Source organism: Phyllobates terribilis, unplaced genomic scaffold (assembly GCF_046119375.1).
Source record: "Phyllobates terribilis strain yellow unplaced genomic scaffold, ASM4611937v1 Scaffold_3__8_contigs__length_932513732, whole genome shotgun sequence".
In the NCBI taxonomy this organism is placed as follows: Eukaryota; Metazoa; Chordata; class Amphibia; order Anura; family Dendrobatidae; genus Phyllobates; species Phyllobates terribilis.
In genome coordinates, this window is record NW_027362763.1 from 724,228,130 (window position 1) to 724,254,159 (window position 26,030).

The 26,030-nt window shown below is 40.3% G+C and overlaps 1 protein-coding gene across 2 annotated transcripts in view; it reads right to left on the reverse strand.

Moving 5' to 3' along the window:
* Positions 1-26,030, reverse strand: part of PRKCE (protein kinase C epsilon) — a 465,721-nt gene that overhangs the window by 183,140 nt on the left and 256,551 nt on the right. For both annotated transcript variants that reach the window (XM_073672057.1, XM_073672058.1), the window contains 5 exons: positions 25,142-25,271; positions 21,018-21,160; positions 17,502-17,598; positions 15,934-16,148; positions 11,007-11,180 (listed from right to left, as the gene is read on the reverse strand). In XM_073672057.1, the coding sequence (XP_073528158.1) occupies positions 11,007-11,180; positions 15,934-16,148; positions 17,502-17,598; positions 21,018-21,160; positions 25,142-25,271 (759 nt within the window). The remainder of the gene's footprint in view (positions 1-11,006; positions 11,181-15,933; positions 16,149-17,501; positions 17,599-21,017; positions 21,161-25,141; positions 25,272-26,030) is intronic.

Here is a 26,030-nt window from a genome sequence, read left to right on the forward strand (position 1 = left end):
TTGTATGGAGGACTATGTGGGACCCATTATTCTGTATGGATGACTATGTGGGACCCATTATACTGTATGGAGGACTATGTGGGGCCCATTATACTGTATGGAGGACTATGTGGAGCCCATTATACTGTATGGAGGACTATGTGGAGCCCATTATTCTGTAAGGAGGACTATGTGGGGTCCATTATACTGTATGGAGGACTATGTGGGGCCCATTATTCTGTATAGAGGACTATGTGGGGCCCATTATTCTGTATGGAGGACTATGTGGGGTCCATTATTCTGTAAGGAGGACTATGTGGTGCCATTATTCTGTATGGAGGACTATGTGGAGCCCATTATTCTGTATGGAGGACTATGTGGAGCCCATTATACTGTATGGAGGACTATGTGGGGCCCATTATACTGTATGGAGGACTATGTGGAGGCCATTATACTGTATGGAGGACTATGTGGAGCCCATTATTCTGTATGGAGGACTATGTGGGGTCCATTATACTGTATGGAGAACTATGTGGGGCCCATTATTCTGTATAGAGGACTATGTGGGGCCCATTATTCTGTATGGGGGACTATGTGGGGCAATTATTCTGTATGGAGGACTATGTGGGGCCATTATACTGTATGGAGGACTATGTGTGGCCCATTATTATGTATGGAGGACTATGTGGGGCCCATTATTCTGTATGGAGGACTATGTGGGGTCCATTATACTGTATGAAGGATTATGTGGGGCCCATTATTCTGTATGGAGGACTATGTGGGGCCCATTATTCTGTATGGAGGACTGTGTGGGGCCCATTATTCTGTATGGAGGACTATGTAGGGTCCATTATTCTGTATGGAGGACTATGTGGGACCCATTATTCTGTATGGAGGACTATGTGGGGTCCATTATACTGTATGGAGGACTATGTGGGGCCCATTATTCTCTATGGAGGACTATGTGGGGTCCATTATACTGTATGAAGGATTATGTGGAGCCCATTATTCTGTATGGAGGACTATGTGGGGCCCATTATTCTGTATGGAGGACTGTGTGGGGCCCATTATTCTGTATTGAGGACTATGTGGGGCCCATTATTCTGTATAGAGGACTGTGTGGGGCCCATTATTCTGTATGGAGGACTATGTGGAGCCCATTATTCTGTATGGAGAACTATGTGGGGCCCATTATTCTGTATGGAGGACCATGCGGGGCCCATTGTTCTGTATTGAGGACTATGTGGGGCCCATTATTCTGTATGGAGGACTGTGTGGGCCCATTATTCTGTATTGAGGACTATGTGTGTCCCATTATTCTGTATTGAGGACTATGTTGGGCCCATTATTCTGTATGGAGGACTATGTGGGGCCCATTATTCTGTGTGGAGGACTGTGTGGAGCCCATTATACTGTATGGAGGACTATGTGTGGCCCATTATTCTGTATTGAGGACTATGTGGGGCCAATTATTCTGTATGGAGGACTATGTGGTGCCGATTATTCTGTATGGAGGATTATGTGGTGCCCATAATTCAGTGTGGAGAACTATGTGGGGCCCATTTTTCTGTATGGAGGACTATGTGGGCCTATTATACTGTATGGAGGACTATGTGGGGCCCATTATTCTGTATGGAGGATTATGTGGTGCCCATTATTCTGTATGGAGGACTATGTGGTGCCCATAATTCAGTATGGAGAACTATGTGGGGCCCATTATACTGTATGGAGGACTATGTGTGGCCCATTATATTGTATGGAGGACTATGTGGGGCCCATTATATTGTATGGAGGATTATGTGGTGCCCATAATTCTGTATGGAGGACTATGTGGGGCCCATTATACTGTATGGAGGACTATGTGTGGCCCATTATACTCTATGGAGGACTATGTGTGGCCCATTATTCTGTATGGAGGATTATGTGGTGCCTATAATTCAGCATGGAGGACTATGTGGGGCCCATTATTCTGTATGGAGGACTATGTGGGCCCATTATACTGTATGGAGGACTATGTGTGGCCCATTATACTGTATGGAGGGCTATGTGGGGCCCATTATTCCGTATGTAGGACTATGTTGGCCCATTATACTGTATGGAGGACTATAAGGGGCCCATTATTCTGTATGGAGGACTATGTGGGGCCCATTATTCTGTATGGTTGATTATGTGGTGCCCATTATTCTGTATGAAGGATTATGTGGTGCCCATAATTCAGTATGGAGAACTATGTGGGGCCCATTATACTGTATGGAGGACTATGTGTGGCCCATTATATTGTATGGAGGACTATGTGGGGCCCATTATATTGTATGGAGGACTTTTTGGGGCCCATTATATTGTATGGAGGACTTTTTGGGGCCCATTATTCTGTATGGAGGACTATGTGGGGCCCATTATTTTGCATGGAGGATTATGTGGTGCCCATAATTCTGTATGGAGGACTATGTGGGGCCATTATACTGTATGGAGGACTATGTGTTGCCCATTATTCTGTATGGAGGACTATGTGGGGCCTATTATTCTGTATGGAGGACTATGTGGGGCCATTTTACTGTATGGAGGACTATGTGGTGCCCATTATTCTGTATGGAGGACTATGTGGGGCCATTATACTGTATGGTGGACTATGTGGGGCCATTATACTGTATGAAGGAGTATGTAGTGCCTATTATTCTGTATGGAGGACTATGTTGGGCCCATTATTCTGTATGGAGGACTATGTGGTGCCCATTATTCTGTATGGAGGACTATGTGGGGCCCATTATTCTGTATGGAAGACTATGTGGGGCCATTATACTGTATGGAGGACTATGTGGTGCCCATTATTCTGTATGGAGGACTATGTGGGGCCATTATACTGTATGGTGAAGTATGTGGTGCCCATTATTCTGTATGGAGGACTATGTTGGGTCAATTATTCTGTATGGAGGACTATGTTGGGTCAATTATTCTGTATGGAGGACTATGTGGTGCCCATTATTCTGTATGGAGGACTATGTGGGACCCATTATACTGTATGTAGGACTATGTGAGGCCATTATTCTGTATGGAGGACTATGTGCTGCCCATTATTCTGTATGGAGGACTATGTGTGGCCCATTATACTGTATGGAGGGCTGTGTGGGGATTACAGTTGGAGAATCATACTGTGATGGGGTCACCATTCTTTGTCGGGGGGATTGAGGGAGGTGGGGTACAATAGGGACATCATACCGTGCATGTGGAGGAATTCACTTGAGGTGGTATCTTACTGTGTTTGGGGGCACTTTTGTTGGCATCATACTTTATTATCTGTATTATTCAAGGTTTTTTATCCCTTGTTATTACATATACCGTATAAATCAGACCATTGGGCCATATGCTTTTTACAGCTCTTACCTAACATATTATATCATTACAATATTTTGTTCTAAGACCTATTATTTTAAGTTTGCTTCCAAACATTATTTAATGGTAAGGTAAAACGTCCTCAATTCGAGACTTTTTTTTTAATAGATATCAAGGTTGGTCCAAGACTTTGACCAAGTTTTTAATTTTGTCCCTCTGTGTATTTGAGTTTGAGATCCCTGCTCTTAGAGGTGTCTCCACATTGTGCCCATATGCCCCCAAAGACGTCCATATCCTTTAACTTGTCTTCTCTAGTATTAATCTCTGAATGTAGAGAATAGCCCAGGGAGGGATAACAAAGCCCGAATGACCCCTTAAAGCAATTGCTAATTGTCTCGTTATATGGTGGTGCTGTGGCTGGCACATCTGTATGGGCAATTCTCTTTATGGCTCTAGTCTAGCAGTAAAGTATTCTGCGGGTAACATAGGTAAAATATCTGGAAATATATCATGGACATTGCATGCGTATATATGGCACTTCACCGCTGCGGCAGAGGATTAGGGCTGATATTGGAAACAAGGGTGGATTTAGCAGGTGAGTGATGAAAGTTTTTGTTTTTTTCTCCCATTTTCGTGCATTTACTCCTGTTAGTTTAATGTCTTAAAATCCTGGACAAATTTTTTAAACAACTTCTGTTCTGTCAGTAAGCGGCCATATTAACTGTCATGAAGCTGCTTTTTCTGTCACCCGGTCACCCAGCGGCCTCCTCCTTCCCAAGGATGTGTCAGATAGAAGAAGAAGCCTTCACCCAGATACGGAGGCTACAAAGTTACCAAGTATAAAAATACAGCCGGCAAATGAGAATATTCAGATTTATAAATATGGATATTGAGAAGTTATTTTTGAGTCAGTGAATCCGCAGCTATTTTTACTCCGAGTTATAAGATTGTAGAGACTGTGTACAAGTGTCTGCTCCGGTCTTATCTCCGCACCATATTCCTATTGTTTCCTGTATGGAGAGTAAAAAATAGCAGAACTGCTGGAACGGCCCAAATAATAAGCAGCAAACAAAAATGCTTTGTAGCCAGAATCCGAAGCTTCTGAGATCCTGTTTATGTAATCCTGAGATGATGGCATTTCCCACACTTCAGAGAGAAAAGCAGGCTTCTTTCTTCAATCACTTCACTGACATGTTTGGTTCACTGAGCTGAAGGATCACACAGATAATAGATAGATAGATAGATAGATAGATAGATAGATAGATAGATAGATAATGAATAGATAGATAATGAATAGATAGATAGATAGATAGATAATGAATAGATAGATAATGAATAGATAGATAATAGATAGATAATAGATGATAAATAATAGATATTTAGATGATAGATAGATAGATAGATAGATAGATAGATAATGGATAGATAGATAGATAATAGATAGATATATAGATAGATAATAGATAGATAATAGATAGATAGATAATACATAGATAATGGATAGATAGATAATAGATAGATATTAGATAGATAGATAATAGATGATAAATAATAGATATATAGATAGATAATAGATAGATATATAGATAGATAATAGATAGATAGATAATAGATAGATAATATATAGATAGATAATATATAGATAGATAATAGCTAGATAGATAATAGATAGATAGACAGATAGATAATGGATAGATAGATAGATAGATAATGGATAGATAGATAGATAATAGATAGATAGACAGATAGATAGATAGATAGATAGATAATGGATAGATAGATAGATAGATAATGGATAGATAGATAGATAGATAGATAGTAGATAGAAAGATAATAGATGATAAATAATAGATATATAGATAGATAATAGATAGAGAGATAATAGATAGATAATAGATAGATAGATAATACATAGATAATGGATAGATAGATAATAGATAGATAGATAATAGATGATAAATAATATATAGATAGATAATAGATAGATAGATAGATAATTGATAGATAGATAATAGATAGATAATATATAGGTAGATAGATGATAAATAATAGATATATAGATAATTGATAGATAATAGATAGATAGATAGATAGATAATGGATAGATAGACAGATAGATAGATAGATAGATAGATAGATAGATAATGGATAGATAGCTAGATAGATAATAGAAAGATAATAGATGATAAATAATAGATATATAGATAGATAATAGATAGATAATAGATAGATAGATATATAGATAATAGATAGATATATAGATAGATAATAGATAGATAGAGGGATAATAGATAGATAATAGATAGATAGATACATAATAGATAGATAATAGATAGATAGATAATAGATAGATAATAGATATAGATAATAGATATATAATAGATAGATGTACAGTACAGACCAAAAGTTTGGACACACCTTCTCATTTAAAGATTTTTCTGTATTTTCATGACTATGAAAATTGTACATTCACACTGAAGGCATCAAAACTATGAATTAACCCATGTGGAATTATATACTTAACAAAAAAGTGTGAAACAACTGAAAATATGTCTTATATTCTAGGTTCTTCAAAGTAGCCACCTTTTGCTTTGATGACTGCTTTGCACACTCTTGGCATTCTCTTGATGAGCTTCAAGAGGTAGTCACCGGAAATGGTCTTCCAACAATCTTGAAGGAGTTCCCAGAGATGCTTAGCACTTGTTGGCCCTTTTGCCTTCACTCTGCGGTCCAGCTCACCCCAAACCATCTCGATTGGGTTCAGGTCTGGTGACGGTGGAGGCCAGGTCATCTGGCGTAGCACCCCATCACTCTCCTTGATCAAATAGCCCTTACACAGCCTGGAGGTGTGTTTTGGGTCATTGTCCTGTTGAAAAATAAATGATGGTCCAACTAAACGCAAACCGGATGGAATAGCATGCCGCTGCAAGATGCTGTGGTAGCCATGCTGGTTCAGTATGCCTTCAATTTTGAATAAATCCCCAACAGTGTCACCAGCAAAGCACCCCCACACCATCACACCTCCTCCTCCATGCTTCACCGTGTGAACCAGGCATGTAGAGTCCATCCGTTCACCTTTTCTGCATCGCACAAAGACACGGTGGTTGGAACCAAAGATCTCAAATTTGGACTCCTCAGACCAAAGCACAGATTTCCACTGGTCTAATGTCCATTCCTTGTGTTCTTTAGCCCAAACAAGTCTCTTCTGCTTGTTGCCTGTCCTTAGCAGTGGTTTCCTAGCAGCTATTTTACCATGAAGGCCTGCTGCACAAAGTCTCCTCTTAACAGTTGTTGAAGAGATGTGTCTGCTGCTAGAACTCTGTGTGGCATTGACCTGGTCTCTAATCTGAGCTGCTGTTAACCTGCGATTTCTGAGGCTGGTGACTCGGATAAACTTATCCTCAGAAGCAGAGGTGACTCTTGGTCTTCCTTTCCTGGGGCGGTCCTCATGTGAGCCAGTTTCTTTGTAGCGCTTGATGGTTTTTGCAACTGCACTTGGGGACACTTTCAAAGTCTGCCCAATTTTTCGGACTGACTGACCTTCATTTCTTAAAGTAATGATGGCCATTCGTTTTTCTTTACTTAGCTGCTTTTTTCTTGCCATAATACAAATTCTAACAGTCTATTCAGTAGGACTATCAGCTATGTATATATACACCTGACTTCTGCACAACACAACTGATGGTCCCAACCCCATTTATAAGGCAAGAAATCCCACTTATTAAACCTGACAGGGCACACCTGTGAAGTGAAAACCATTTCCGGTGACTACCTCTTGAAGCTCATCAAGAGCATGCCAAGAGTGTGCAAAGCAGTCATCAAAGCAAAAGGTGGCTACTTTGAAGAACCTAGAATATAAGACATATTTTCAGTTGTTTCACACTTTTTTGTTAAGTATATAATTCCACATGTGTTAATTCATAGTTTTGATGCCTTCAGTGTGAATGAACAATTTTCATAGTCATGAAAATACAGAAAAATCTTTAAATGAGAAGGTGTGTCCAAACTTTTGGTCTGTACTGTAGATAGATAGACAGACAGATAGATAAATAGATAATAGATAGATTGAGAGATAGATAGCAAAAAATGAAGCAGCACAAACTCCCATGAAGTGTATATGGTGCCAGTCCATGGGTTGTAATCCAACAACCTATGAAATATAAAAAATCCCAAAAAAATGGGCGGCACTCAATCCAATCCCAAATAGAAAAATAGATGTTTTATTGGCCCATGTGAACAGGTGGCAATTAGTGTTGAGCTAGTATGTTCTATTAACCCTTTCGCCGAGTATGCTCGGCCGAGCTCTGAGTATTTGCAGCTGCTCGGTGATATGATTGAATCGCTCCCGTGTGCTTGATTTACAACTGTTTGACAGTTTTATTACATGTGAGGAATGTCTAATTCTTACACATTCGTCACATGTAATAAAACTGTCAAACAGTTGCAAATCATGCACACGGGAGCGATTCAATCATATCACCGAGCAGCTGCAAATACTCAGAGCTCGGCCGAGCATACTCGGCGAAAGGGTTAATAGAACATACTCACTCAACCCTAGTGGCAATGTTTTGGCTCAACTGAGCCTTTTTCAACAGGCTATGTTATATAGCTACATCACATTAGAATCATTATGATAGTTATGTAATGTAATTACACAATCAAAGTGAAACACAGATGGAAAAAATGATGTGATACAATTATAATCTTATCAAATCCACACATGGAAGGAGTAAATTGAAAAAAAATAGTAGTCTAACAAGAATGTTAGAATTCTTAAAAAATACTATAATTATGCATGGAAGCGTTATTGTAGGTGCAAATCACAGGTGAATTATAAGTGTTTCACCAATCGGGAAGAACAGACATCACTTGGGCTGTGGAGTCGGAGTCGTGGAGTCGGTGTCTATTTTGGTCGAGTCGGAGTTGGAGTCGGTATAAAATGGACCGACTCCGACTCCTAAAATATATAATAAATTGGGTATTGTAGTACAATGCAGGATGTGATGTAAATGTTTTCATAAGAATTTGGGAAAGTTATGAAATATTCTATAAATGTCTGTTCTATTACTGATCTAAGGGTCTCGGCTTTTAGTTGATATGAATCTGTGCTGCACTTTATGTACACGCTCAGTAGTGAAGCTCCTCCTCTACAGATCAGAGGAAAAAGGCGCTGGGAAGAAATGCCTACACTCATCTCAGAACTGCTAGAGTGAACTCTGTGTGAGACAGGAAACATCCCAAAAGGGTGTTACAGTGTAAGGTCAAAGGAAGAGGGGCGCAGAACCACGCATGTGTACAGTGGGGTCTCGAACCTATAGCACCAAACATAGTATAAATTAAGGGCATGCATACTAGAGAAGACGTGCACTTGCTGACAGGCACATAAGGGAGTATTAACAACACCAACAAAAAGTACAATTAGGGAAAAGGAGGTGAAACGGACGGGGAGAAAGAATTCCTATACTATAAGTAGTTACCTCTATTATTCTGTAGATAATCCCAGACTGACACAAAAGGGGTTTGAATCAAAAAATATATAAATTTTATTGCACAATATTACATTTAATTACACAATAGCGATAAAAAAGTGTAAAAGTGGATGGGGAGGAGAGAGGACAGCTAGAGAAAGCAGGGTAAGACAGACCCTCCTGACGAAGCCATTTCCGGGCGAAACGTGCGTCGAGGCTGCCAGGCATCCCCAGCACCTTACTCCACGCTGTCCTAGTATCTACCAACAATGACTCAAGGTAATGGAAACCATATAATCTCATTGATCTGATAACATGGACTTTATCAAAAAGTCATCTCTTAACTTATAATCCACTATAGTGGTGTATATATGTTCCATGTTGCGCTTCCATTGGTAGACCTGACATTACCTGGCATGACTTTTTGCCAGGACCTTATATAATCACACTATCTAGTTGACAGCCTATATTTAAACCTGGTATACATTGTAAGCTGCTTTTGGGGATGTTAGTCTCTGAACAGGGTATTTCTGTCTTACCCTGCTTTCTCTAGCTGTCCTCTCTCCTCCCCATCCACTTTTACACTTTTTTATCGCTATTGTGTAATTAAATGTAATATTGTGCAATAAAATTTATATATTTTTTGATTCAAACCCCTTTTGTGTCAGTCTGGGATTATCTACAGAATAATAGAGGTAACTACTTATAGTATAGGGATTCTTTCTCCCCGTCCGTTTCACCTCCTTTTCCCTAATTGAACTTTTTGTTGGTGTTGTTAGTATTATAGGGGTTACAGACCATATATTGTTTGGTCGGTTAATAGGATTACATAAGGGAGTATTGTCTCAATATAATATAATATGGTAATGGCAATATATTTTAGTACCAACACAAGAAATATCGCAAATGAAACGCCATCTGTGAGTACTGTTCAATAGACAAAAAATTATGTGACAACACACTTGATGGATTGGCCAACTTTAAAGGGTCGATATTGACTTTTAGGATCGCTACTTCCAATAGGTGGTGATAAAGATCCTTTCCTCTTCCTCTCTGAGGAGCCTATTTGCATATTTGTTTTAACTAGGGATAAGCTGCCACCAGAGAAAACTAGCAGTGCCTTACTCCCATCTCCCCATTAAAAACACATGCATGTGTGTGTGGGAGGGGGTTGAAGAAATATTGTTTTGGCAGACAGTTGTCTAAGACCTGAAAGCCACTTCAGCATCCCAGGATAACACCGTGCTATTAACTCAAATAGTGTTATGCATTCATTACTGTTTCGCAAAGCAACCAAGGAACCTGTAGAATGGATAAATACATGTGCTCTGTCCATTAAAGAGTACCTAATTTTTTTTTCATTTAAACATTCTCCAAGCATTGTAAAGTTATGATTATTTTCTCATACACTTCATTATCTTATTTTGCTTTCTTCTCTCCAAAACACTGGGCTGCAGAGCTGTTTCATGCTCCTTTACAAGCTGCTTTCAACTGCTGCTCGGCAATATCCATACATTATATTCAAACCATCTGTGAAGGTCACTTTCCTCGCCATAATACCAGGTTGTCAAATGCAACTGGAGATGGCGGAGTTAAATCCACGCTGCCAGTGGTGTAGGTTTGCAGTAAGAAAAATGTAGGAGGTTTAAATGCAGTTTTTATCATATCAACGCGTTTCGAGGCACACTTGCTTCTTCCTCAAGATAAACCAAATATTGTGCTCCTATTCTTTCCAGCTTTACTTCACAATCGTTAATACCAGGTTAGGCTCCGCTAAAGTCCTTTACACAGACTGATTGAATATAGTGCACCAATCTTTGCTGAGCAGCAGTTGAAAGGAACTTTTAAAGAAGCATGAACTGGGCATTGAAACAACGCTGCAGCATAGTGTGTGGGGGGGAAAGGAAGCTAAATAAGGTATTAAGTATATTATAAAAATTCATAACTTCGCAACGACTGGAGGATAAATAAATAATAATAATAAAAAGTTTGGTTACAGTTTAATGGTAAAACTTAGTAGCAATATGACCACCCAATAAATGAGGATGCTAATTCTTTGAAAGTCTGCAGACTATGTTGTGCCCCAAAGTTTATGGGGTTGTATAGATTCCACTTATTATAGCACCTGGAGTGCTCCTTCAAGACTGCAATGGAGCCATCGGCGCAGTTAATAGACAGCACTGCACAATTATCTTGTATAGTATATAGCAACATCACCAGTGGCATTACCTTAGTCTGAAAGCAGCAGTACAGTTGTGTCAGATACGGATGTTTTCTTGCCAGTGCCAAAATCCTCTTCTCTGTCATAGTGCAATCGACATCATCATCTTGTAATATGACGTCCTTCTTCAGGACTTTCACAGCGTATACTTCATCTTTACCTTTCAGCTCAGCTAGCATGACCTGGAAACAGAAGGCACAAGACATTGTCACCTTGAAGGAACAAAATGCAATGTCCAAATCCGAGATGGAAAAGGGATACAAATCAGGGAAAGATTCAGATTATTGGCTTCTAATCCATCAGGGCATACAATAATATAATCCCATGGTGGCATTCAGTATCAATAAGGGTGGATGCAAAGGACCAACCATGGCTAACACTGATATAAAGTGTACATGGCGGCTCCATTACTTGTATACTGACATCAGGGAAGCCATGTCCAATTACTAATTGTATTGACCAAACCAACGGATTTTGTGCCTGACATACAGTACAGACCAAAAGTTTGGACACACCTTATCATTTCAAGATTTTTCTGTATTTTCTTGACTATGAAAATTGTACATTCACACTGAAGGCATCAAAACTATGATTTAACACATGTGGAATTATATACTTAACAAAAAAGTGTGAAACAACTGAAAATATGTCTTATATTCTAGGTTCTTCAAAGTAGCCACCTTTTGCTTTGATGACTGCTTTGCACACTCTTGGCATTCTCTTGATGAGCTTCAAGAGGTAGTCACCGGAAATGGTTTTCACTTCACAGGTGTGCCCTGTCAGGTTTAATAAGTGGGATTTCTTGCTTTATAAATGGGGTTGGGACCATCAGTTGTGTTGTGCAGAAGTCTGGTGGATACACAGCTGATAGTCACACTGAATAGACTGTTAGAATTTGTATTATGGCAAGAAAAAAGCAGCTAAGTAAAGAAAAACGAGTGGCCATCATTACTTTAAGAAATGAAGGTCAGTCAGTCCGAAAAATTGGGCAAACTTTGAAAGTGTCCCCAAGTGCAGTTGCAAAAACCATCAAGTGCTACAAAGAAACTGGCTCACATGAGGACCGCCCAAGGAAAGGAAGACCAAGAGTCACCTCTGCTTCTGAGGATAAGTTTATCCGAGTCACCAGCCTCAGAAATTGCAGGTTAACAGCAGCTCAGATTAGAGACCAGGTCAATGCCACACAGAGTTCTAGCAGCAGACACATCTCTTCAACAACTGTTAAGAGGAGACTTTGTGCAGCAGGCCTTCATGGTAAAATAGCTGCTAGGAAACCACTGCTAAGGACAGGCAACAAGCAGAATAGACTTGTTTGGGCTAAAGAACACAAGGAATGGACATTAGACCAGTGGAAATCTGTGCTTTGGTCTGATGAGTCCAAATTTGAGATCTTTGGTTACCAACCATCGTGTTTTTGTGCGACGCAGAAAAGGTGAACGGATGGACTCTACATGCCTGGTTCTCACCGTGAAGCATGGAGGAGGAGGTGTGATGGTGTGGGGGTGCTTTGCTAGTGACACTGTTGGGGATTTATTCAAAACTGAAGGCATACTGAACCAGCATGGCTACCACAGCATCTTGCAGCGACATGCTATTCCATCCGGTTAGCGTTTAGTTGGACCATCATTTATTTTTTAACAGGACAATGACCCCAAACATACCTCCAGGCTGTGTAAGGGCTATTTGACCAAGAATGATAGTGATGGGGTGCTACGCCAGATGACCTGGCCTCCACAGTCACCAGACCTGAACCCAATCGAGATGGTTTCAGGTGAGCTGGACCGCAGAGTGAAGGCAAAAGGGCCAACAAGTGCTAAGCATCTCTGGGAACTCCTTCAAGATTGTTGGAAGACCATTTCCGGTGACTACCTCTTGAAGCTCATCAAGAGAATGCCAAGAGTGTGCAAAGCAGTCATCAAAGCAAAAGGTGGCTACTTTGAAGAACCTAGAATATAAGACATATTTTCAGTTGTTTCACACTTTTTTGTTAAGTATATAATTCCACATGTGTTAATTCATAGTTTTGATACCTTCAGTGTGAATGTACAATTTTCATAGTCAAGAAAATACAGAAAAATCTTTAAATGAGAAGGTATGTCCAAACTTTTGGTCTGTACTGTACACTCCTCAACGCTGAAGTTGTAACACCAAGAAGAAAAAGTCATGGAATTAAGGAAATCATAGGATGGATACAGATAATGATCTGCAAATGATAAAAAAATTGAAACAAAATTTTCAAAATCATCAAGATCCGCTGCTGGCAGCTTCCTTTGCAATTGCCGACCAATGATGTCCTATAAGTGCTCAAATCCCACTAACAACAACATCTACAAGGAGTTTGTATGTTCTCCCCGTGTTTGTGTGGGTTTCCTCAGGTTTCTTCCCACACTCCAAAAGACATACTGATAGGGAATTTAGATTGTGGGCCCCAATGAGGAAAGTGCTGATAATGACTGTATAGTGCTGTGGAATAAATAAAATAAATAAATGGGAGATAAGTCTGCAGGACATTGTGGCACGTTAGGCCATACAGGCTGCTCACAGGAGCACTAGCATCATGTGTCCTGGCGTTGTCATGTTTAAAAATGGCTTCTTGGTGTTGCAATTTCAATAGTTAGGAATTTATATACTTAACATGGATATTTATGTCATAGTCAAAGAATATGTTAAATGTCTGATACAAGTGGGGCCTCATCTATGTAAAGAAAAAGTGTGTACTACCTGCCCGGTGAGGAGACCGGAGGCCCCAACATCAACGCTGAGAATGAATGGAGAGTTGGCTGCAAACGTGTGATACTTTCTACATTCACATCTATGGGAATTATGGAAATAGCCAAGTCCTTGTGTTTTGATGGTCCCTGTAGATCCCACACACCTGGGACCCCTGTTCCCCATATAACAGAGTTTATAAATGGGAAGCCCATCGATTAGATATTTAGGACATAGCCAATTTGTGGCAACGCACTTATCATTTTTTTCAGCCATTTACTGTGGCATACCGCCAAACGTGGCAGGCAACCACTATGTGGCCTGTGACTCCTGAAGGGTCCCACCCCGTACCTGTTGTCCATCTACTTCTCCTGACATCAGCAGCATACATATGAAAGAAGTCTGGAGAATTTCAATGTAATGAGCTCACTCTCTGAGGCCTCATTCACATGTCAGTGTGTTCGGTACATGTGGTGACAGATTCCACAAGTACCTGAGACACTGACACACATAGCACAGTGTCAGTGTGTTTCCACGGACCGTGTGTCCATGAGCAAAATACGCTGACATGTCCGTTTTTTGCCTGCAGCACGGGCCGCAAAACGTCCAACACATGTGCACAGTGATGACACCTGTGTGTCATCAGTGTGACACGTACAGGTGCCTGGGAATCAGCGCTACAGTTAGCGCTGTTCCCAAGCACCGGGTGTTGCAGGCATCTGTCATCATTGTCCCCTGCTGGCGCTGCAATCATTGCGAACAAGGGACAATGTTGAGAGTAGTATTTTGCTCCCGCTGTCTCCAAGAAGTGTAAAAATAAGATTAAAATAAAAAACTCATTATACTCACCTTCACGCCTAATTCCCTGAAGCCATTGTCACCTGTAAACAAACCAAAAATAAAAAAGAACAATATCCCTCACCTGTCCGAAGATAAAATAATCCAGTGTCCCACTCCATAATCTATCTGACCGGCATTTGTTCATCAGCGTGAGCGGTGGCTTGAGGTGAAGAGCCGAGAAGAATGACTCACTGCAGCGAGCGGGTCCCTCAGCTGCACTGAGCTCACTAAGCGGTGTCCTATCACTCAGTGAGCTCAGCGTAGTTCAGGGGCAAGCTTGCTGCAGTGAGTTATTTTCCGCTGCTCCTCAGCGTGTGCAGTCGTCTCAAGCCACCGCACATAATGATGAAGAAATGTTGGTCAGATGGATTGCGGCGTGGGATTATTTCAACTTCAGACAGGAGAGTATAATGATTTTTTTTATTTGACTCTTATTTTTACACTTTTTGGGACAGGGGGAGCAGAATACTACTCTCAACATTGTTCCTTGCTGGTGCTGGGAGGGGACAATGATAAGGGAAGCGTTCAGGACCCAGCGCTTGGGAACAGCGCTAACTGTACCGCTGGATCCCAGGCGTCGGTACATGTGATCCTGATGCAGCGCACAGTTGCCGCATGTATGTCACACAGGTACACATGGACACGGATATCTCCGGTACTGTTTTTTCCAGTACTGGAAATATCAGGACGAGTAAAAGACGACTTACACAGCAGACACCTGTCAGTAACTGCTGCAACTGGAGCTAGCTCTGATCACTGCAGCTTCACCCCTCAGATGCCATGGTGAATAGCAGCCAAGACATCTAAATAGTGAGACGGGAGGCCCTCTGTCACCCCCAGTGTGCTTCCAGCGATTGGGTAACCTGATGGTTTGTTTAATGGCAGCCGTGGGGATCCAAATCAGATCTTCACTATTGGGCTCATAGATATCTGTACATCTATGCCCATCCGATTTATTAATAACAATGGGACCCCAGCATAAGATCTAACAGGCGGCGGCTGCTTCAGTGACTATGCCATCCAGTGATGTCAAAAGGGGAGGATAGCTACCTGCCAGAACATGGTCACTGTACTTCTATATACTACGGATAAATTATAAACAAACATCAAATGAATGGAGACCCTATGACACTTTTTTTAAAACCTCCAAGTACTTCAAAAACTTTAAACCTTTCCAATTCAAAGGTTAACAAAAAGTGTAAGCTGCACTATTCAAGAGGTTGTACAAGATTAGAAAGTCATGTTTGCTTTCCTCCAGAAATAGCACCATCCCTGTCTGCTGGTTGTGACTGGTATTGCAATTCAACTCCACTGACCTGAATGAGGCTGAACTGCAATACCACAAACAACCTGTGGGCAGGGGTGGAGCTGTTTTACCGCTCTTACCTTTCCAAAACTGCCTTTTCCTAATACTTTGATGAAGTTGAAGTCCTCCAGACCTATCCTCTTTGCCTGGTGAATTTTCAGCTCCCCGTTCTCCCCGTTTTCCCCGGTTATCGTCAGCTGGCTGTCCGTTGATGCCATTGCTGCCGCTTTGTGCTCTTCTCCCCGGTTGTCGAACGAAAGTGCTTTCCTGATGTTATTTTCAAGTTCCTTAATTTCTAAATGAAAATATGAGAAAAATGTTAAAAACACACAAAAAATGATCCAACTAGTGGATATCTATTAAGGGGGACCTGTCGGCTTTCCTGACATGTCTGTTTCACCAATGAAATAATGATTCTGGAGCATCTTTTTCTTAAAACTGCTTTCTGCCGTTCCTCTGTTATTCTCCTGGAAATGTACAAATAGTCTGACAAGTGGAGATTCTATGGTCACGTTCTGACAATGTACTGTCAGTGCTGACTACATATGAGCTATTGACAAGGGGACTGGTGTCACATTTTCATTCATTTCCAAGTGGAATAACAGAGGAACATCACAAATATTATGTTGCATACTTGCACATACTTTTCTTTTGGAATCGCCCTCCTTTATGAGTAAGAACATTACTCACCATCAGTACTGATTTCTGTGAGACTGTCACAGTGCAGACTAGTGAATTCTCACAACGCGCACATTGCACACTGTCAAGATTCTCCAGCACAGGGAGCGGGCGGTTGTGTGACCACAAGTACGCGATTTGCATTCTTCTGGTCACATTACTACTAGACTTGTCCAGGCTCCCTCAATTCACGTGCATTGAGCAAAGCCTTGCACGTCTAGTCGGCACGTGACTGCAGGTATGCAAATTACATACTTGCAGTTATGAGCCTGCCCACTCCAGATACCGGAGAATCCTGACAGCATGCACAATGCGCGCTGTGAGGATTCACTAGTCTGCAGTCACATGCAGACTTGAAGCCCAAGCCTGGACAACCCCTTTAATGTGCTAGGCACTAGATCCACCAAAAATAGCTATCACAAGACCTATGACAAGAAGTGTTGCCATAGGGTTGTTTACCATGCAGGCAATGGAGTAAAAGCTGCAGATTTCACATCTCTTCATCAAAATAAAAGTTTTGAAAATAAGGTTTGAAAAATGTTGGTAATTCTACTTAAAGGGAAGTTGTCATCAAAAAATGTCGTATTGATTAAATCAGGTTTTTGGTTTAAATGTATTTTTTTAACATTTTGGTTTCATTTTTTTCTCAATAGCACCATCTGCATTAAAAAAAAAAAAAATCTTGCCTCTGCTGATAAGGAGCCTGCTGAAAACTCCTCCTTAAACAGCAGGAAGTATGAGTCTAAAAAATAAACAGTGAATAGTGTAAAAATTACAAGATTTCAATTTTTTTTTTAAATACACGTAACACAAAAACCTGATTTACACAATAGGTCATTTTCTGATTATAGCTTCCTTCTAAACCTAGTAGATAGGCTCCTGATGCCTTAAAGTGACTGCTGTAGACGACATTGGAATTTAAATTCATGTCTTTCCAAAACTCAATTATGAAAAATAATAGGTCTCGAACCCTGATCACACGGAGACGTCGGTGCAGATTTTGACCTGTCATCTTCTACTGTTGGTGCCCCGGGGACGGGAGGTTGGGTTTCAGCGCCTGCATTTAACTAAAAGAAATATATAATATCAGAAAGGACAAAACATTTACATTTCCTATAATATGTACATACAATACAATTAATAAGATCTCTGTTTGCTGTCAGTGAATGGGAATATTCTTGTTCTATCATTTTAAGCAATTTTTTGAGTTGTCTTGACTCCAGAGTGACAGATTTTCCCTTCACTGATACACTGTATAGCCACTGCCCCACTATCAGTATTCGGTCAGTATTTTTTCTCAGGAGTGGGAGACAAAACCAGGAGTGGGTGATAAATGCAGAATTGGTGACTTGTTTCTATTATACCTTTTCTCTGATTGTTCCTCACCTGGTTTTGGCTCCCATTCCTGAGAAAATATACTGACCGAATACTGACCAAATACTGATAGTGGGGCCGTGGCCTTACTGTTACAAAACCACAGTTGTGACAAAAGTACTTAAAGGGGTTGTCCGGCCTTGGGGTACAAGTCTGTTGTGAATCCTCACATTGAGCAGAGTTCACGCTGTGAGGATTCTTCGGCGCTGGGATCAGGCGGTCATGTGACTGCAAATATGTGATTTGCATATTTCTGGCCACATTCCGACTAGACTGTGTCCAGCTTCGCTCCATACACTTGCATAAGCATCTAGTTGGCATGTGACTGCATGTATGCAAATTGCATACTTGTGCTCACATGCCTGGTGACGGAAAATCCTAACAGCACACAGTGCGTGCGATGTGAGGATTCACAAGCCTGCAGTTACAAAGAGTGACTGCAGACTTGTACCCCAAGGGTTTGACAGCTGTCTTAACTTCTTAAATGGTTAAAATTGCAAAGTGCTTGCAAAAACAATTTATCACTTAGCAAAAATCCTCTCTGTTCTCAAGAACTGACGGATTTTTAATGCTATAGTTTAGTGCTTGTGGTCTAAATCATAGACCACCCTGCAGTCTCAGAGCGGCCGGTTGCCTAGGTAAGGAGCACATGCCTGGGTCCCACTAGCCTCAGTCACTGCACTACTTCCATGTTGCAAAGGCAAAGATGCCTCGGGTAGCGCCAAAGAGATCACTTTGGTCAAGCCAGAAAGGCAACCACGGCACAGGCCCGAACTGTCAATCTTCAGGAGTGCATCACACCCTGCAAAGCAGGAAGCCAGGGAGGGGATCGGTGCGCTCCTGAAGAGCGGAGAAGTGGCTGCAGCAAAGTGACAGAAACAGGCAGGACTTCCAGAAGCAGTGGCACTGGAGTGGTGGGGAAATTTTTTTTTACCATTCCTTGTTAGAAAAAAAAATAGAGGGGTATTCTCAAGATAGTGAGCTATCCTCTGCCTACACGCTACAGGATAATTTACTGATCACTGGGATATGAATTGAGAGGCGATGAACATGTTTGACCTCCACTCTATTCATTGTCTATGGGACTGTTGGAAATAGTGGAGCGCTGCGCTCATTACATACGGATCAGTTTCCCTCCTCCCCATATTGGGAATAAAACCTCTGCTGCTTTATTATGGTCATTAAAAGATGGATCAGATACAGTACAGACCAAAAGTTTGGACACACCTTCTCATTTAAAGATTTTTCTGTATTTTCATGACTATGAAAATTGTACATTCACACTGAAGGCATCAAAACTATGAATTAACACATGTGGAATTATATACTTAACAAAAAAGTGTGAAACAACTGAAAATATGTCTTATATTCTAGGTTCTTCAAAGTAGCCGCCTTTTGCTTTGATGACTGCTTTGCACACTCTTGGCATTCTCTTGATGAGCTTCAAGAGGTAGTCACCGGAAATGGTTTTCACTTCACAGGTGTGCCCTGTCAGGTTTAATAAGTGGGATTTCTTGCCTTATAAATGGGGTTGGGACCATCAGTTGTGTTGTGCAGAAGTCTGGTGGATACACAGCTGATAGTCCTACTGAATAGACTGTTAGAATTTGTATTATGGCAAGAAAAAAGCAGCTAAGTAAAGAAAAACGAGTGGTCATCATTACTTTAAGAAATTAAGGTCAGTCAGTGCGAAAAATTGGGAAAACTTTGAAAGTGTCCCCAAGTGCAGGAAATGAAGACCAAGAGTCACCTCTGCTTCTGAGGATAAGTTTATCTGAGTCACCAGCCTCAGAAATCGCAGGTTAACAGCAGCTCAGATTAGAGGCCAGGTCAATGCCACACAGAGTTCTAGCAGCAGACACATCTCTACAACAACTGTTAAGAGGACACTTTGTGCAGCTGGCCTTCATGGTAAAATAGCTGCTAGGAAACCACTGCTAAGGACAGGCAACAAGCAGAAGAGACTTGTTTGGGCTAAAGAACACAAGGAATGGACATTAGACCAGTGGAAATCTGTGCTTTGGTCTGATGAGTCTAAATATGAGATCTTTGGTTCCAACCACCGTGTCTTTGTGCGACGCAGAAAAGGTGAACGGATGGACTCTACATGCCTGGTTCCCACCGTGAAGCATGGAGGAGGAGGTGTGATGGTGTGGGGGTGCTTTGCTGGTGACACTGTTGGGGATTTATTCAAAATTGAAGGCATACTGAACCAGCATGGCTACCACAGCATCTTGCAGCGGCATGCTATTCCATCTGGTTTGCGTTTAGTTGGACCATCATTTATTTTTCAACAGGACAATGACCCCAAACACACCTCCAGGCTGTGTAAGGGCTATTTGACCAAGAAGGAGAGTGATGGGGTGCTACGCCAGATGACCTGGCCTCCACAGTCACCAGACCTGAACCCAATCGAGATGGTTTGGGGTGAGCTGGACCGCAGAGTGAAGGCAAAAGGGCCAACAAGTGCTAAGCATCTCTGGGAACTCCTTCAAGATTGTTGGAAGACCATTTCCGGTGACTACCTCTTGAAGCTCATCAAGAGAATGCCAAGAGTGTGCAAAGCAGTCATCAAAGCAAAAGGCGGCTACTTTGAAGAACCTAGAATATAAGACATATTTTTAGTTGTTTCACACTTTTTTGTTAAGTATATAATTCCACATGTGTTAATTCATAGTTTTGATGCCTTCAGTGTGAATGTACAATTTTCATAGTCAATAAAATACAGAAAAATCTTTAAATGAGAAGGTGTGTCCAAACTTTTGGTCTGTACTGTATAACAGTGGCATGTAAATGTTTGGGCACCCCTGGTCAAAATTACTGTTATTGTGAAAAGTTAAGCAAGTTGAAGATGACATGATCTCTTAAAGGCTTTAAGCTAAAGAGGACACATTTCCTTTGTATTTTAGGCAAAAAAAATATATATTTTCATATTTTACATTTTAATATTATATTTTTTTTTGCCTAAAATACAAAGGAAATGTGTCCTCTTTAGCTTAAAGCCTTTAAGAGATCATGTCATCTTCAACTTGCTTAACTGTTCACAATAACAGCAATTTTGACCAGGGGTGCCCAAACTTTTACATGCCTCTGTACATGGAAGAATTTTTACCTTTTTCCTCCTCTGGCCAGCCGCTGTGATTTTATCCGGTGTAACTCCCAGGTCGGCCAGTACTTTAGCTATACCTCGAGAATCCACTCCACAGTTTGGTGCTACATTAGATTCACAGCGTCTATGTACGTTCATTTTACAAACTGGGAAAATAATGACAAAGAATAAAAATTAGAAAATCCAGAAACCCCAACACAAGGAAACTCAAACACAACTCAAAACTCAACACAAGGACTCCTGTATACAATACTATGTTCTGGATAGGTGATAACTTGCTGATTGGTGGAGGTTCGACTGCTGGGACTCCACCGAGCCCAAGAACGGGGCTCTGAAATGTGCGTTCTGAATGGACTGGGGCCATGAATGCGGACCTCCACTCCAATGCTCCAAGTCATTTTCTATATGAATGCCGATAGGAGTCTGATCTGTCAGACCCCCCCCCCACCACCACGGATCAGGCCAATCAGAAGATGGTGATAACTTCTAAAGATGGGCATGACTCTTTATGGTTTAGTTTGGTTACAATTGTTATTTTGCAGCGCTGGGGTTCTAGGTCTAAATCCCACCAAGGACAACATCTGCATGGAGTTTGTATGTTCTCCCCGTGTTTGTGTGGGTTTTCTCTGGGTTCTCCGGTTTCCTCCCACACTGCTAAGACATCCTGATAGGGAATATAGATTGTGAGCCCCAATAGGGAGGGACAGAGAGTTGTAGCATTTCTCTAATATGTTTGTATTATCTTAAAATAATTAGAAAAAGAAAGAAAAAGAGAAAGAAGAAAGAAAGTGAGAGAAGAAAGAAAGACAGAAAGAAAGAAGAAAGAGAAAAGAAATAGAAAAGAGGATAAAAAAAGAAAAGAAAGAGATAAAGTGAAGGGAAGGAGAAAAGGATAGGAAAGAAAGAAGAGAAAGAAACAAAGAAAAGAATGAAAGAGCGAAATAAAAAGAAAGAGAAAAAGATAGAATGAATCAAAGAAATAAAATAAAGAAAGAAACAAGAGAAAGAAGAAAGAAAGAAAAATAAAGTGAGAGAGAATTTCTGCAGTGCCAGTTACAGGGATATTCCAGTTATAACAAGTTATCACCTATCTAGTGATCAGTGGGGGTCTCGGCAGTCAGACCTCCACTCATCTAGTTATTATCACCAATTGTGTGGGTTTGTAGTAATTTCCTATAAGAAGAATTGCCCTTTAACTTTGCAGAAAACTAAAGATTTTTTTATTATTATTTCAAATTTGAACGTTTATTGTTGTAGATGTAGGAGATAAAACAAACAAACAAAAACAACTTACAAGTTTAAATGTTGTTTTTTTTTTAAAAAATATTTTGTAAGCAGTTTAAACGCTTGCTCAGGGTGGAGTACGGATTCAATAAAAAGTCATAGGCCCCCAACTCATCAAGACCAGCGTTTTTCATGAGGGGGTGGGTGGAGTGCGAGGCCCCTAGTTCATGAAGAGGAGCACGTCGTGGCATGCACCTCCTTGCCGCAAATCTTATTTTAGTCACGAATTTGACAAGCAGGGGTTGCCATGTCCCAGGTATGCCCACTTTGTCGGAACAGGGCACAAATGGAGTGAAAAAGCCAAAAATTGCCAATTTTGTCACAAAGATTTTTTTTAAAGATTTTTACTCGAGAATTCCATGAAAAAAAAAAGCTTTCATAAATCATCTTCTATTGAATACGGACTAAGCTCTGAGAGCTCGCTGAGGCTGGAGCCGTGTGCTCTTGTCTCCTGAGCTGCACACTTCTCATTTGGGAAAATAGTGGGGGTCTCAGGACCCGGACCCATCCAATTTACAGACATATTAAGTTGAGGGTGAGAAAAATTTTGTCCGGCCCATTTTTGGGGTTTTGTGCGAAACTATGTATAATTTTTATTTTTTTCTCTCAATTTTTTTGTGTTGTTCTAATACACACAAAGGAAATGAACATGTGTATAACAAAACATGGGTAATTGCAATAATTTTCTGGGAGAAATAGTTTATTTTCTGGAACAATTTCAAGGGTGCCAATACTTTTGGCCATGACTGAGATATATATATATATATAAACATTGAAATATTTAGACTTTAATCATGAAATAAAGTATTTATCTTTAGTCCTGGCCGGGACTGATGCAAATTAAACTAGTTTGTTACAACCAAATAAAAGAGAGAATAAGAAAAAACAACTAAAATGCAAATAATAATAATAGGAATAAGATTCAGGATTAGCAAAAAAAGGAGGAAAAAACACAAAATATTTGACCGTTTAGAATACAAACTGTCACATTCTTTTTCCCCTGACATTTGGCAAAGTCTACATATACTGAGCCATCCTAAATCTAAAGTTTGTGTCAGAGAAAAGAAACTAAGAGCGAAGTGAAGTCTACTGAAATCCAACAATGTCAACTCTACAACTACATCGCCCTCTACTGGAAATTCATTGCACCCATTCATTCTTCACTGACAGGTAGCAGATTTGTTGTAGAAATGTCCCATTTATCTGAATCCAGGCACCTCCCACCCAAACAACCTCTTTTAGATCAATTCATCATTTGTAGTTACCGGAATTTTGACAACAAGTTTGCCCCTTGGGGAAGTAACCTGATATATTGCACGGCTTATACACTAAAAATTGTTAATCATGACAAACTATTTTCTGGAGGAGAATAACGAACAGCAGGGATTTTTTGGACTTTCTAGAAGGTGATTATCTATATTGAAATTTCTTTTTCACGGTGATTTACTGCAAGACATTGGAAACCCTGTCTGCGACTCTATAGCAACAAATATATAAATAGCATTTCTTTAATATATTTTGATGACTGGATTCACTCCCTTTACAAGTTGCCGGGGGTTTGATGACACATACGTGGTTCTGCAGGGAATTTAAAGAGTAACCGTCGTTTTATTTTTTATTTCCTAAATCAATAATACACATGATAATAAACAACTTTGTAATATATTTTGGTACAGAAATCTGCTTCTTTCTCCTACTGGACTGATCATTTACTCTGAATCATTGGGTAGAATATGACAGTTGGTGCTTATAAGATTCTATGAAGAATGGAGTACCCAGGGGCAGACACAGACATTCTGCTGCAAGTTCTCCTGAAACAACACTTACAGTTCTCCATAGAACTTTATAAGTACCAACTGTCAACTCCAATCTCAGTAATAGGAAAATCTGTATTCTGTGAAGATAGGAGATGGCAGTTGGTGCTTATACGATTCTATGGAGAGGGGAGGAGCTAGAGGCAGAGACATTCTGCTGCAAGTTCTTCTGAAACAACAGTTAAGAGTTCTCCATAGAACTTAATGAGCACCAACTGTCATTCCTATCTCAGTAATGGGAAAATCTATATTCACCGCAGACGCATTTTATCTGTGAGTTGAGAATACTGAGAACAAATGAACAGTCCAGGAGGAAAAAGCAGATTTCTCTAGTAAGATATATTATCAAGTTAGTTATTTGCACATGTCTTTTGTCTGTATTAATTATGGGGGTCTGGTGTCTGAATTATTTTGGGTTATAATACAGGGTCGGATTTAGGAAACTGGTTTGAAGTCTGTTTTAGGAGTCTGATCTAGGATCCGATAAGAGGTAACATTCTGAGTTAATGTAGGAGTCTGGTCTGGACTGGAATTACTTTTAGGGGTCTGATTAAATTAGGAGCCTGGCCTAGGGAGTGAATTATGTTAGGGTCTGATCTAAGGTTTAATTCATTAGGCAGTCTGATCTGAGTAATTTAGGAGTCTGTATGGGGGTCTGGTCTGCAATCTTTTTTAATTAAAATAATTGGTTATGGGACTGAATTAGGAATCTTGTTTACTATTGTAGGGTCTAGTCTGGAGTCTGATCAATTTTTAGGTCGGGTCTGGCATCTAAATTATTTTAAGGGTCTTGTACATATGCTGATTAACACATTTGGTGGAGGTGCTGAATGGGAATCCAGAACTCCAGGGGTCGCCATAACCGCAATGCCTACTGAGGAGGAGTCATTTTTTTTAAATGATTCTAAATAAAAAACAATTGAACCTAACAGAAGATCACAGGATATCTGCTTTAAACTATTCCGGAAAAAAATTGGTTTCTTTCTTCCAATTTACATCCCTTGTACAGTAATAGAAAGCAATTCTCACCTTTGCATTGTAAACCTTGCCTCATAAGACCCCATAGTAATGAGCCACAGTGATCACAAAATGTGGGTACTTTGTAGTTGTGGATACTAAACTTGTGAGGCATATTGACACTAAAACGCTGCGAGCCAACCTGTGAAAAGAAGTGAAAAAAACATTATTTTTTAGGGTTGAAGGGAATTCGTCAGCAAGTTTTTGCTATGTAATCTGAGTAGGGACAGAGACCCTGATTCTAGCGATTTGTCACTTATTGGGTTGTGTTTTGCTGTTTTAACAAAATCAGTGTTTTATCAGCAGGAGATCATCACTGGTCCCTACAACATACTGCTAGGAGCAAAAACTCCCTTTAAATCATGAAAACACATCCTTGGAGGCGATGATCTGAGAGTCTATGGAACAATCTGTGCAGCTATTTGATAAGACAAGGATGGTGCCAAGTGTCTGTGAATAGTTATCATCTGTCATTCATTTTTTGGATTTCCAATGTGCTTAGCAAAGATTTGGTTGGATTTTTTTAAAAAATCTAAATATTTGAGGAAACGAATTTTCCTTAATAGAATCATGGAAAGTATTTAATCAAGAACCCTTTCACAATAAATATTCCGCTTACAAAAAAAAAATCTGAGCCGTCAGAAAACTGATTTTAGACCAAGGTTAGAAGCACCATGGAGGCAAAACAGGCTGCTATTACTCGCTTATATAGAGGGATCCCAGTCTTTGTTGGTCCTATCCCCTTTGCGATTGGGTAGCAAAAACATGTGCAAGACTTTCCTCTGTAGAACAGCTACATTGTTTAAAGGGTAACTAGGATTTTAATGAATTTTTTTGACAGATTATTCAGTACGAATAGGCTGCCATTTTTCTTTACAGCACAGATCCTGTTTACACTGCT